The sequence below is a fragment of the Pelobates fuscus genome, chromosome 5 (assembly GCF_036172605.1).
Source record: "Pelobates fuscus isolate aPelFus1 chromosome 5, aPelFus1.pri, whole genome shotgun sequence".
Taxonomy (NCBI): Eukaryota; Metazoa; Chordata; class Amphibia; order Anura; family Pelobatidae; genus Pelobates; species Pelobates fuscus.
The window spans coordinates 360,300,175-360,315,261 of record NC_086321.1 but is presented as its reverse complement, the minus strand read 5'-3'; the positions used below and the strand labels follow the sequence as shown (position 1 = coordinate 360,315,261).

The following is a 15,087-nucleotide window of genomic DNA, read 5'->3' as shown; positions in this document are numbered from 1 at the left end:
TAGCCTGCCCTGGGTTGGTCTCTCTCGTACTGCTCTCTTTGCGGACATTCGTTCCTCCAATGCCCTTCTTCCTTGCAATACGCGCATTGATCCCTACTCAAAGGCTCCCTACTCCATCTATTATTGCCTCTATCTGGGCCCCGTTTATCTACGCCTGCGATCGCTACCGCTAGCATATCAGCCTTTTTACGCATCTTGCGCTCTTCCTCTTTCTTACTTTCTGTATCCCTGTTCATATAGACCTTATTTGCTACCTCCATTAGTTGGGTGATGGACATACCTGCAAACCCTTCTAACTTTTGTAGCTTGCGCTTAATATCTCCGTATGCTTGGCTGACAAAGGCGGAGTTAACCATTCGGGAATTGTCTGCGTCTTCCGGATTAAAGGGGGTATACAAGCGGTATGCCTCCAATAATCGGTCATAAAAGACACTGGGCGCTTCATCGCTTTTCTGGATCACCTCAACTGTCTTCGACATGTTAATGGCTTTCTTTCCTCCGGCTTTCATGCCAGCAATTATAGCGTCTCTATAGGCTCTGAGTTGAACCATATCAGCACCATTTACGTTCCAATCGGGATCGGTGTTGGGATAGTGTGTCGCGGCCCATGCTGCTGGATTGGCTTGGTTCAAAGCACGGGCTCTATCCTCTAATGCTTTAATGGCTGCTTGATTTATTCTTGTCCTTTCCTCATTGTTAAATAAAGTCATTAGTAACTGCTGGCAATCAGCCCATGTCGGATTATGCGTCTGTACTATTGAGGTGAACAGATCAGTCATAGCTTGTGGTTTCTCAGTATACGAGGAATTATGGGTCTTCCAGTTTAAAAGATCGGTTGTGGTAAATGGGACATATACGAAGACTGGGTCAGCGTGTGCCATTTGACCTGCGGCATCGATATAAGCTGACCCGGGATTCAGACGAAGAGGCATCTGATAGTGCTTTAATTGTTGGGCACCAGTCAACTGTCGGGTTTGGATGGGGCTACGTAGAGAGGCGTCAGTCATGGGTTCCGGTCGGGGAGAGATAGGGTATGGGGATGTGGGAGGTCGGTTTTGGGAAAAGGTCGTAAATAAAACACTTCGAGCCGAGCTAGATGAAGCTTGACCGGAAGTCTGAAGTGGCGCCAAATCAGGATATTCGTTTCTAATGGGGGTGGATTCTGGTTCCGGAAGGGGAGATTTAGTACGAGGGGGGGTGGATCCTGTACTGGAGGAGGAAGCGGAAGTGGATGAGGGTAATGAGGGGAGGGGTGCAGGACTTCCTGCGTTTGCGTCACTTCTTCTTAACGGAAAGTAAGGGGGCGGCAAAGGGATCTCGGACTCAGGGGGCGTGTCCAAAATGGGCCTAACACCAGTCCTAGTGGACGAGCAAGTCCTAGCTACCATGAGGCGACACTGCTCCTCGTGGCATGTCTGGAGCCATTTTGGCGAGTCATTTACGGCCTGTCTCCAACAGTCAATATAAGGAAACTGGCCGTAAAGTTCAGGCCTACCCGATACAGCCACGTGTAAGCGCTGTACCAGAGTTGGATCCAAACTGCCACGTGGCGGCCATGCCGCAACCAAAGTAGGCCACTCCCTAGTACACAAAGTGACCAAACGTACAGGAGACATCTTTACCCCAAAATCACAAACTTTGAATCCCTTTTTAAAATTCTTAACCATACATCCTAAGGGATCCGGAATCGTTGACTGCGACGCACCCATACTTAACAATGGAACGTCGTCGACAACGAATACTATACACGCGTACTATTCAACAGTCACACCCGTTTCCTCTGGCAACAGCACCACGTGGTACGGTTACCAAGTGAAACGTACACAATAACAATAAACACTCAGGGAATTCCCGTACACACACAGCTGTTACACCAGTCACTATATAATCAATATTATGCCCTTTGGCGTAACTATACAGTCACCCACGCTATAATTCTCTATATACGAATTACCCGTCTATAACACACCCCAGTAACATCGTCTTTTACAAATAGCGGTTACAGTACGGTTAGCATAGGTCAAAGCACAAGTTAAGGTCACAATACAATTATTAGTGGTTATGGTGTTAAACATGCAATGGACGACAATGATTAGTACTTATTATATAATGTCAGTAAATATACAGGGTTATGGTACCGTGCACTATAATACAGCAACACACTATTAACACTCTCGCTAGACGGCTGAGCTCGCGCTATCTAACAAGATATACACTTTACTAAAACAATCGTTAACACATTTACAATTCCCAACTAAACTATTGGCCAGTACCTTGAATGGACTACCTAAAACTATATACACCCGTTTTGGTTAGCCACACTGCCCAATCACCACATATATAGCGAGCTAGAGAACCGAATTTACACAGGCGCCTCTTAGTCGCACTATCAAAAGTCTAGTGGGTTCCAAATTTACACGCCTTCCCACTTAGCCCAGATAGGATGAGAACTAGCGAACCGAATTTACACAGGCGCCGCTTAGTCTCCCGGTCCCTCCGACCTAGCGAACGTAATATACACCCTAGAACGCTAGTCTAGACAAGACACCGGTGTCCGGCTAGGGCTATTTACACCAGGACCCCGCCTGACTAACCAAATCAAACGGTCTGACTAAAGAGCGTTCGATCGAGCGGTGCGCCTTCGCTCCTTCCCTCCGACAGAGGGGGCAGATACACAGATTCAAAACCCCTTTGGGCCTACCGCACAATCGGTATACCCCTAGTGGGTCCTGCCGTCTAAAACAGCAGTTGTCTTACCTCCTCGTTCCTGAACCTGAGTTCACACTCATCGACGGGGACACCCCAGCACTTCTCACGTAGAGGCCGATGATCTCCTGGACAACAGACCAGTGGCGCCGAGACGAAGGGAGGTCCACGCAGAAGTTCAGGGGTGCAGCCGTAGAGAACGTGGGCAAAGATAGACCGTCTCACGCCTCTGCCTCTCAGCTACCGTTGAACGATGAGCTTCCCGGCCAATGCACCAAATGATACCGGAGAAACTGACGGAAGCCAAGCACAGAGAGATGGACACAGGTTTCTTCAGGAAGGAAGAGATTCTTTATTGGATCACCGATCGGGACTCAGAGGGACTAGCGTCACCAAAATACAGCAAAGTCTGAGTACTGAATACATAGAGTACATTCCTTATATAGCACTGTAGCTCCTCCCACAATTAACTACACCCACACATACCCTTAACCTATTTAATAAATAGAGTCTAAACTCATCCATCCGGTCTAACCACGTGGCTCATCTGATACAAAGGAGAGGGACGCGTAATTCCAGTTCTTACATTCCTGCACCTGGTCAGTACAGTGATAACAGTATCTTAGCTACGTGTAATTAACTAACTGATACTACAAACACATATACATACATATGCCTTGTGGCAATCTTAGCCTGCTAAACTTGTATTTTACTGGAATTACATCACATTATTGCTGTGGAGCTCTGTTATACACTCAGACACATTACTGGGAGTATTATTGCTGTGGAGCTCTGTTATACACTCAGTCACATTACTGGGAGTATTATTACTGTGGAGCTCTGTTATACACTCAGTCACATTACTGGGAGTATTATTGCTGCGGAGCTCTGTTATACACTCAGGCACATTACTTGGAGTATTATTGCTGTGGAGCTCTGTTATATGCTCAGACACATTACTGGGAGTATTATTGCTGTGGAGCTCTGTTATACACTCAGACACATTACTGGGAGTATTATTGCTGTGGAGCTCTGTTATACACTCAGACACATTACTGGGAGTATTATTGCTGTGGAGCTCTGTTATACACTCAGACTCTCCAACAATATGGAGCTCCTAGAAAAGAGGGATTTGGGCCAAACATAGGGACTGTCCAAAGAAATAAGGGACACCTGGGAGCTATACAAACTGCATAAAACATGACAATAAGAACTTTGATGAGCAATTTGAGCCTGTATTCATTTGTTCATTCCAGCTACTGCTGTACAGCTACAGCGGCCTCTAGCGGTCAGAGACAGCAAGTCAGGAAAAGGGAAATAACTTATCGAGTCCTCCAAGATCCCATCATGCCCCGGGGTTGAGGCTCTGTGTCAAGGAAGTGCAGCTCCTCCTATCCAGGCAGACAATAGAGGAGGGACAGGTATGTATGTGTTTGTCTGATCACCTGTCTGCTTTGGATACATTGTAACTTTATAATAGAACTCAGAGAGTGAATGGAACTCAGTGCTGGAGATACTTTGTGTCTGATCTTCATCATTCCCTCACTAAGGGTGGAGCTCCCCCCCAAACTATTGCTATAAAAAGTAATTTTATAACTGAGATAACTCTGTATGGGAGACACTAACATCTGCAAAGTTGGATTCAAAGATCAAAAGTAGTTTAACCCCCTTAAGGACACATGACATGTGTGACATGTCATGATTCCCTTTTATTCCAGAAGTTTGGTCCTTAAGGGGTTAAAAGTATCCAGCCGTGTAAATCCCTCTAAAATATTTTTTTTAAAAAAGGCATATTTCTTTTAGAGACAAACTGGAGAAAATGTAAAAAAATATAACCGCAGGAGGAATTGTATTTAGATCTGTGGTACAAGAAGTTGCTTAATATATTTAATGTAACCCTTTGTTTAGTAAAGGGTTAAACTTGAGTGTACATGTCAGACATTCCATTTCAGTTTGATACTTCCTCTTTTATTTGATTTCACCATCTGTTTTCCCAGTTAGCCTGCTAACGAAAGCCTCGTGACAATGTATTTACTGTAGTATATTATTTAAACATGTAAAAAATAGAAGATTTGCCTTTCATTGTGCTAATCGCTGCATCTTATCCCCATGTACTGCTAAGCAGTCTCTCTGCTTCACTCTCACCCCATATGCTATTTTTTATTATATTCTTCCTTTTTACCCCTTCCTCTTTTTTTCTTCCTGTGCTTAGTCACTTTTTGTTTGTCCATGTCACACACATTCTCTTGTTCTCTAATTATTTTGCGGTCTCTCCTCCTTTCTGCTCCCTCTGCTATTTTCCGTTTGTTAGTTTTTTTTGTTTTTTTTTAAATAAATTTGTTTGTCTCTTTTTGTGCGCGTCATCTATCCTTGTTTCCGTGCTTCTTTCAGAATCCAACATGTATATGCAGGTGGAGGGTCACACGGGAACCTTCTTGCATTTAAAGAGGAATCCCAGCATCCGATCATGGTCCCTGCTTGTCGGTGAGTCATTTGCCATCACTACTTTTAAAAGTAGTCCTTTAAGAAAATGTGTCAGGAAAGTCCACTGAAAATTAGAAATTCTACACAGACCTGGGGTGATTAGAAGGCAAATGTCCAGCTGTATGGCAAAACATTATAGACGTATTGCTCAAACTGTTGGAAGGATTAACTTTTCCCCCCTCCAGCTCCCCAAATTGATTTTGACTGAATTTTTCTTTAACAGAAACCCCGAATTGTAGGGGATTACAAAATGTAGGTAAAAAGAACTGATGGAAAATTCCCAAAATCCGCAATAGTCACAGTTTGGCTGCTTCAGCCTAAATGTTTCATTTTGGGTTTAAATTCACTCCAATTCCATTATTTCCATTAAATCCATTTATAGATATGTCTTTTGATGTCTCCTTTGGCCTGCTGTTGAGTAGTTTACTCTCACAGTTTAATAATGAACTCCTAGCACTGAGCTTGTGCATGTCAATGAGTTAGTCAACCCAGATAACCACATTAATTAATGAACCATTTAAACCTGATCATTTTTTTTTTTTTTTTTTTAATCTTCTTTTAGGATCTTAAGTTATTTTCACGTAAAGTGTAATTAAATGAGAGTTTGGATTGAAGACTCTGCAAGTTCACCAGAAGCATTTTTTTTTAATCACACAAAGGAGTTTAATTGTAATCTTGTCAATATATATGTATTTCATGTATGCTCCAGTGTACAATCTGCACGTTGATTACTGCCGATGTTATTGTGTAATACTTTTTCCTCTTCCTCATATTTGACATGGGAGTGTGATTATAGGGTTGGTGGATCTGGCCTGTAGTAAAGAAACAACATAATCACTACAGTGTGTTGTAATAGTTATGGTACATGGAGTACCCTGGCACCTTTCCAGGTTAAGCAGTCAAATAGTTTTCTAATGGCTTGACAACTTACCTGGGTTCCACCAGGTGCTGGTCACCTCATCCTCTAAGAGCAGGAAGCTCCTGCATGGAGTTTCCCTTAGCTCTCCTGGACTGTGTAGGGCTAGCTCATTGACTGAGAGTGTCAGCTGATCTCTCTCAGCCAATCGGCAAAGAGATCTTCTGTCTCTTATTGACGAGATGACGGCACCCAGCGAGTCCCAGCTAATTAGTCAAACCATTTGCAAATAGTTTGATTGCTTACATTGGGGAGTGCCAGGGCACACCTGGTATCATAACCACTAAAGCGCACTGCAGTGATTATGGTGCTTGGAGTGTTTCTTTTTAAATACGTGATATAATGTAACCAGTGTATTTGTAAGGCAAGCTTGCTGCTACTTGACCAGTTCTTTGTATTCTTTTTTTTTTTTTTTTTTTTTTGGTTTGTTTGTTTGTCTATTCACATGCAAAAAGTATCTATTGAAAAATAAAGATACTTATTTAAATTCCTTTTTTTTATGTGCCATTTCCCACACCTTGCACTGTCGACCTCAGCATTGCTTATTCCAAAAGACAATCACCGACCAACGATCCACACACAATCTCTCACAAATGATTTTGCTTTATTTTAATTTAAGTCCACCCGGCCTCCCTACCTCTGAGAGAGCTGGAGTGGATCCTTTCCCTGAGGTCCGGCTTGGCTGCTGTGATCCTGAACTCTTCGTGCTCTGCTCCCTCGCATCGTTTAGTAATGCCGGGGCCGGAGTAACGCCATATCCCGGCTACTGGTATCTTAGCAGGAAGATGACAACTCGCTGCCGCCTCTATTACTCACAGCTACCTGTTTAACCCATTAAGGACCAAACTTCTGGAATAAAAGGGAATCATGACATGTCACACATGTCATGTGTCCTTAAGGGGTTAAGGTGGCTGAACGGATTGACAAACACCCAGGAGCCAGGACACGAGCCCCGACAGGCCAGAAGCCATAAAAGGCATGACAGTTGTGTTGGTGCCTGGGAAAACAAATTCCCAAAAGCCAGATGCACAGCATCATGAAAGTGGTCCACAGCAAAGTATTTGTGTCCCTGATTTAAACTAACAATGAGTGTGCTGGTTCTTCATATTTTTTTTTAAATAATATATAAATATATATATATTTTTTGGCAGGAATATCTTCTGTCGGTTTGGCTGCAGCGTATTACAGTACAGGTATGTTTTCTTCCTTTTCCTTCTAGGCATATTTTTTCAGATGATATTCCAGTTCAGGGGCAAAGCATCGATTGAAATCCATTTAAAGTATTAAATGAATTAGGGGCCTCTAAATGTTTTAAGAAATTGCCGATTCAGACTTTTTATTGGGTTACGCAGAAAATTGCTTTAAAAAAAACAAACAAAAAAAGACATGAGTCAGTAGGTGTCATAACCCATGGAATCCAACTACGTTTTAGTATGTGTCATTGAAATATACCAAGAATGAAAAGATTCCCTAAAATAAAGGTGGAGTTGCTGCAGACAAGGAACATGTTTGTTCTCAGAATGAATTTACTTTGTGTTAATGAACAGCGTTGTGAAAGTGACGTATCTCCTATTTCGAATTTCCTCTGTATCTCCCAGAAGTAAACACAAAGAAACTGAAAATTAGATTGTACGACAGTGCTCATTAACACTGAGGGATGGGGAAGTGAGCCCATTAGTAGAAAAACAGGGATAATCTAGAAAATGGAAGTGGAACCAAAAAAAATGAATAAAATAAGGAAAGAAAGAGTGAGAAATTCCATAACGCAATATATACACATCAACCATAGGAGCAAACTATAGGCTTTCCAAAAAGCACAGGGGAACTGGCGTTCTGCCTTTTGGGATATATTTTTGCATTTATTTTATTTTAACTTGGGCTTTGCCCACAAAACAAAGTAGCCCCCATCTAATAGTCTTATATTTTTTGATTGCTTTGGAATTTCATTGACATTCTAACGCAGTCACCATGAGTTTTTCATAAAGATTTTATGTTTTTTTATAAAATATTGAAATAGTGACAAGAAGTGACAGAGCCTCTTGAAACCAACAATAGCCTATCATCCCATTATACATATCTATGCACGATTATTTCTGCTCTGGATGAGTGGAGTTGTTGGGCGTCCTCTGAATATAAAATACTGTTTAACGCTCCTTTATGGAAATGTTGAGGGACCAGATATTGACTGTTGTTACTGTTCCCAGAGAACTCCCTTAAGGACCAAACTTCTGGAATAAAAGGGGATCATGACATGTCACACATGTCATGTGTCCTTAAGGGGTTAAGGAACAAATATTTGCTTTATGGCATCTGAAAAGTGGATGACTAATGTGGGAATTGTGGTCCTTGTTGGCAGTCTCTGTTCTAGCAGAATGTTTAGATTTTCTTTTTGTGTTTTGAAACGACTACAATCCAGGTGCAGTTAGTGCAGAAAAAGTCTTATGGGAATTGATGTTTTAAAATATAGTGACAGCTAGTATATATAACGTCCCCTGCTGGCCGATTTCATCCCTTCAGTGAGGTGGGGACAGAAGAACACACGTTAGAAGCAGCCAAATATGGCAACAGAAATAAAGATGTATACAAAGTAGTGTTATCCAGCCTGCTTTATTCTGAATGTAATCACTGACAAAACTAAAAAAAAAATCGAGAAAATAAATAATGTTATCACCTTTTAAACGGTCTTCTAAAATGGTTATAGTAATGATAATGGGGGGATTTGAGCATCCATCTTCAGAATAATTTTATATTTTATCAGTTTAATATTAAAAAATAAATTAATAAATGATTCCCCTTCTACCAGACACATGGGCTTGGAAGATGTTCTATATAGCTGGGTGTATATTTGTGGCTATTCAAAACATGGAAGATTGGGAGGTGAGTTTTTGTTACATCATTCTGCATTTCGTAATATCTTTAAGTCATGTACCATGTAGGGCAAGAAGTTACGTGGCACCACGTCTGTTACTGTAAAAGCATTTCAGAGTGTTATTCCTTTTCAATTAGTATGAAGTAATACTGTAAAACCTATAATATAAATTTCTATGCAAACATATTCTTAAAGAATCCCATGAGGAAGGGAGAAGCTTGATTCATTAAAAAAACAAAAAAACAAAATAAGTTCCTCTTTTGCAGCAGATGGAGTTATATAGAACAGCACAGACAGATTAGCTCATGGGGATTCATTAACGGATGCTGGGTCTTTTCAACTTACATAAGAGACTTAATTTTAACCCTCTATTGAATGTAAAACTATTGACAACTCTCTCCTTGCATATGCACACTGCTGTAACCATAGACATGTAGCGGAGAGCAGTGTGTTTCCCCTGATGTAAGCTAGGGTTAATATGTTTCCCTTTAGACATCTCCTGCTTCATTTTAAAAGTGGGTGACAAGGGGGACGAGCCACATTGCCAGTTGGTTTTGCAATAGGCCCCTGTATTTTTATTGGTGTAGTAATAGGGAGCAACTGTGGCCGGACATTGAATCTAACTATACTGGCTGATCTGCACCTTTACTGCATTGAGGGTATTCTCCATCGGTTTGCTAGGGATCTGTAAATATTGGGAGAAGTAATATTCCCCATATTTTTTTTCTAGTCTGGTCAGGTACAGTGTTTTAGGGAAATCAAAGACCAATCCACCCTCAGTCTGGGTTTTAGCTTGCCCATTGCTGTGCCTTGAGGACTAGAAGATCGATAGCATTGCTTCATGGTAGCGAGCTGAAAAGTGAATTTTATTATTATTATTATAATGTGTTAGCTTTATATTTCCAGTCATATGCTCACAAACCTCACTGTCCTCTCTCTGTCTCATCCTCATTTGCCTACTATTAAATGTGTAAAAAAAAAAAAATAAGAAGAACCTTTAACACAAGCTATTATCTGACGGTATATTGTGCTCTCAACAGGAAGCATTATTTGATAAAAAGTCGGGGAAGGCAATTCTGAAAACATTCAACTTATATAAAAAAATGCTAACCTTATGCAGAGGAGGCCAGGAGCAAGGTAAAAATTGAGAATTTATTTATGTAAAATTCTAATAATTGTGCAATATTTTTTATTAGTTTAAACACTTCAGGTACCATAATCACTACAGCCTGCTGGTCAGTCCCTGATGCCTTCCCAGAGTGAGCAGTCAAACTGTTTAAACAGGTACTGCACCACCCAAATAAATGAAAAGCACCGTTTAGTACACATACCCCCGTTAAAACACATACAATCATTTATATATTCATATTATATCTAAAAACAGCTTGCAAACATGTTAGATCTCTTGTCTGCAGCCTTTGCAAGCCCTCCCCTTCTAACCCCGCCCAGACTTTCTGTGGCTGTCAAATCACAGACTGCCCAATGCAGCTTAATGAGAAGACTTTGAAAGGCAGGTTCTCTGGGCAATTGCTGCCTCTAGAGTTTTGTTTTATTGAGCTAAACAGACCAGGAAGTAACAGGGCTGGCTGTCTGATTGACAGCCAGGGGGGTGTAACAAGGGTAATTTATAAAATGGAAATCTGCACTTGCTGTAAAATGAGAAAAGAGGACATACGCTTCACATGTAAAGTACTTTAGCATTTAGGGGCCTAGGGATTTCACGTAAGACCAGTTTGACAACATTCCTGGCATACTCAGGAGAAGGCAGTTGCAGGATGCCTGGGGACCCCGGTGAGTTGTCAAATCGTTCCTAAACCGGTTGACTACTTAGTCTAATAGTGCTTCAGGGTACTCCTGGCAGCAATCTACAACCGGCTGCAGTAGTTATGGTGCTTGAAGTGTTCTTTTAACAGGGGGTTGCAATTACTGGGAGAAAAGGAGGCTCCATATGGGACATGGAAATGTTACATCTAGAAGCTAGAATTGCTGCTCAGGAGTGTATTTTCTCGTTTAATTCTAGTTGTGGTGAGACTAAATGAGATCCGAGATGTCAATGTTGAGGAAGAAAAAGTCCGATATTTTGGCAAGGGATATGTGATTGTCCTGCGCTTTGTGACTGGAATTTCACATCCTCTAACGCAGAGCGCTGTACTTGGATCTAGAGGGTAAGAGATCAACATTATGATAAAGGTGATACAATGTTCATCATCAGTGCAGCTCTGCTAATTCTTCATATCTTCTATCTCTTTCAGTGATGTTGAAGCTGTGGCCAGACTACTGACAAATTTCCTTGAATTGGACGTGGCTGTGCTGAAAACCTTAGCTGAGCAAGAGAGCAGTGATAGTGAGGTGGAAGACCTAGCCAAAGAAGAATAGTATTGACCCAGAGTGAGTGGGATGCCAGTCCATCAACCACACGGGCTTGCAGCTTAGGGCATACCTGTGATAACATCATAGACACAAGACTTTTCTGTTTGGATCCCGCTGACCTTTTCCCATTCTCAGGTCGAAACCACCATTTGCTCATAGTCCAAAGAGTACCATCAAGTACCATCAAGCTTCAAAGTGCCTTAGTGGTTTCCATGATTTACATTTTTGGTACAACTGATTTTTGTTTTTTAGTATTCACACTGAGATCAGTGGGTTTATTACATTACCGTGTAATAAGATTTTTGGTCAGAAAGGAAAATCAGAACACTTGCTTGATCTGTGAAAACAAGAGCTGATTGTAGAGGATGAGATTGGCATCAATGCTGCACGCCTTCTGGATTGGTTGTACCCATCCAACTGCTTAAAAAAAAAAAAGAACTTAATGTAGTTATCTCAACAGACTTCCACGAACCAAATAGGTCATAAAGAATGGCCACAATTTAAGACCAATGCAGGAAACTGCACCATGCATTGTATCTTTACTTGATTATTGTGAGACTTATTACTTGATTGGAAGTAAGCTCTCAAAAGGTACTTGAACCTGTATGTATTGCTTATATGCACAGTACTTATATTATACTCACAGGTACTGGAGATAGAATTATAGAAATGTTCATACCATTTTTGCAATGTAAAAACGGTATTTGGGGTCAATCCGTTGTTTAGTAAAATTTGGGAGATCAGTCATGCATTTGTTACCCCCTTATCGTTAAAAGTTGCATACACTCCATGACTACATTTTGTATGTCTGTGTTTTTTTTTTACTATATTTATTAAGCCCAAGTATACTGTAGGATGTATATTTGTTTTAGAGCTTTCATTCCAAAATACTGCATTTACGTCATAAAATGTTAACATTCCAGAGTAGTTCCCAGAAATTCCCCCGTCCCTGTGACTTGCCTGCCGTAATCTGGGTGTACTTTGACTGAGGTGAACAGAGGCTTTATTTTCGGTGTATCTTTTGATCAACAGAGTTTATAACCTAACCAGTAAGTTAGAAAAAGAATTGCAAAATTAAGACCAAACTAGATGAGCTGTGATTATAATTGATGGAGAATTTTTCCATATCTTTTTTGGTTTACCTATTTCAATTTGATAATTAGTTCACTAAAGTTTGGTGTTTTGGGAATAAATCCCTTTAGGTACTCCACCACTCTTGACATAATGCCAGATCACCTTTCCCTCACTCGTGTTTTAAAGGGCAATTATCTAGAATTAGCCTTGCACAAATACAATGTGCATCATTCTCATAGCTTCACAGATCTGCCACTCAAGGACTAACTGTATCTGCTGAACATTAAGTACACCATGGTACGGAGTATTAGAATGGGTTCGTTTTGTATATATAAAGTAATGCAGCAAAATAAAGACTTAGTATGTTTATTTAACATAGTGATGATGCTAAACACAAAGTAGGTAGCTACTGCTCAGAAACACTGCTTTTTACAACTGCTTACTGCAATTATATTTGTTTTAAACCAAAAATCTAAGAAATTGTCAATGTAATTAATTATCCTCTACAAGGGTAAAGAAATGCACATGTTCTTTCTAATAAAGTGAATTGCACTTGATGAGCAGCCAAATAGGAATTTTCAATGGATGCTCAATCAAAAAGCTCTGGGGGTAGATCCCAAATTGCATCTGTGCTGAAATGGGCAGCTGCGATCTTTTAAAAAAAAAAAATAAATAAAAAAAAAATATAAATAAAAACACAGCACTTCTAACCGTAGATATATAACCTGGCTAAAATTTCACCAGAAATGAGAAACGTTAATCATTAATTCGAAGATGCATTTTTAGATTACAAAATAATGAAACTCTGTATGACGGTGATTTCCAGTGGCGTACATACCGGGGTCGCAGGGGTCGCGGCTGCGACCGGGCCCGGCCCACCAGGGGGCCCGGCCGCCCTGCGACCCAGGTATGTACTCACTGGGCCAGCCTCTTCTCCTGGGGGGCCCAGGAGCCGGCCACCTCCGGGCCCCCCGAGGCTGGCCCTACTTACACCCGGCGGGCAGTCAGGCTGGCGGGCGCGCGAGGGAGCACTCTCCCCTGAGTGCTCCCTCTTCAGCTCCCTCGCGCACCGCACTGAAACCGGAGCCGGAAGATGACGTCATCTTCCGGCTCCGGCATCAGTACGCGGCGCGCGAGGGAGCTGAAGAGGGAGCACTCAGGGGAGAGTGCTCCCTCGCGCGCCCGCCAGCCTGACTGCCCGCCGGGTGACACCACTGGACCCCAGGGAATCCCCTCAGCTCTCCCACAGGTAAGGAGGCTGGGGGGATTAAATAGAAAAAAAAAACAAAAATGTGTGTGTGTGTGAGAGTGTATGTTAGTGAGTGTATGTTAGTGAGTGTTTGTGTGAGTGTGTTAGTGTATGTTAGTTAGTGTGTGTGTGTGTGTGTGAGTGTATGTTAGTGAGTGTATGTTAGTGAGTGTGTTAGTGTATGTTCGTTAGTGTGTGTGTGTGAGTGTGTGTGTGTGTGTGTGTGTTAGTGTGTGTGTGTGTGTGTTAGTGTGAGTGTATGTTAGTGTGAGTGTATGTTAGTGTGAGTGTGTGCTAGTGTATGTTAGTGAGTGTGTGCTAGTGAGTGTATGTTAGTGAGTGTGTGTTTGTGTTAGTGTGTGTGTGAGCGTGTGTTAGAGTGTGTGTGTGTAAGTGTTAGAGTGTTTGTCTTAGTGTTAGAGTGTGTGTGTGTTAGTATTAGAGTGTGTGTGTGTGTTAGTGTGTGTGTTGGAGTGTGTGTGTGTTAGTATTAGAGTGTGTGTGTGTTAGTGTGTGTGTTGGAGTGTGCGTGTTAGTGTGTGTGTCTGTGTGCGTCTGTTAGTGTGTATGTATGTTTGTCACTGAGTGTGTGTCTGTCAGTTAATGTGTGCGTGTGTGTCTTAAGCACTTACCTTTCTCCAGTGCCGGACTCCCTTGGCGCTGGGGATCTCTCCGCCCCGATCCGCTTCTCAGCTCCGAATGCGCATGCGTGGCAAGAGCCACGCGCACATTCAAACCGCCCATAGGAAAGCATTACTCAATGCTTTCCTATGGACGTTCAGCGTCTTCTCACTGTGATTTTCACAGTGAGAAACGCAGAAAATCCTCTAGCGGCTGTCAATGAGACAGCCTCTAGAGGCTGGATTAACCCTCAGTGAAACATATAGCAGTTTCTCTGAAACTGCTATGTTTTCAGCTGCAGGGTTAAAACTAGAGAGACCTGGCACCCAGACCACTTCATTGAGCTGATGTGATCTGGGTGTCTGTAGTGGTCCTTTAAGTGTATGTGTTTATGCATGCACTGGCGTACATAACGTGGTCGCAGCCCTGCGACCAGGTGCCCGCCGCCATGTGTTGCGGCCCCAGCCCGCGCAGAGTAAGCGCGCGCGCGGGGGGGGCCCACGGATCAGTTTTCGCACCGGGGCCCCATGGGTTGTGTGTACGCCACTGGTGATTTCCATGTACTTACCGAGAATTATGGAAGTTGTAGTCCAACAACATTATTAGACGCAGTGCATATTTACTGTATGCAGTTTGGCTTCTTTGCCAGCAATATGTCTTGCAGTATACGGACACGGCCGGTATTCTCTTACTTCCTGTTTTTAGTCTAATGTCTCTAATCTATTCCCGTATCTAACAACAAATCAGTATTTGTGAGGTATGCAAAATAAAATGTAATGTTGAAATCCATACTGTATT

The 15,087-nt window shown here is 42.0% G+C and overlaps 1 protein-coding gene across 1 annotated transcript; it reads left to right on the top strand.

Annotated features, from left to right (window-relative positions):
- The first annotated feature begins 3,943 nt into the window (after window positions 1-3,943).
- LOC134610401 (cytochrome b-245 chaperone 1 homolog) lies at window positions 3,944-11,511 on the top strand. The gene is made up of 7 exons (XM_063453355.1): window positions 3,944-4,127; window positions 5,098-5,190; window positions 7,258-7,299; window positions 8,910-8,983; window positions 10,016-10,112; window positions 10,996-11,140; window positions 11,228-11,511. The coding sequence occupies exons 2-7, from the start codon at window positions 5,106-5,108 to the stop codon at window positions 11,349-11,351; spliced, it is 567 nt and encodes a 188-aa protein (XP_063309425.1). The 5' UTR covers window positions 3,944-4,127; window positions 5,098-5,105; the 3' UTR covers window positions 11,352-11,511.
- Window positions 11,512-15,087: the final 3,576 nt, after the last annotated feature.

Coding starts and splice junctions, on each gene's coding strand:
- LOC134610401 (XM_063453355.1), top strand. CDS start 5,106: ATGTATATGCAGGTGGAGGGTCACACGGGAACCTTCTTGCATTTAAAG. Junction 5,191..7,257: donor ATCATGGTCCCTGCTTGTCG/GTGAGTCATTTG, acceptor ATTTTTTGGCAG/GAATATCTTCTGTCGGTTTG. Junction 11,141..11,227: donor GCTGTACTTGGATCTAGAGG/GTAAGAGATCAA, acceptor TATCTCTTTCAG/TGATGTTGAAGCTGTGGCCA.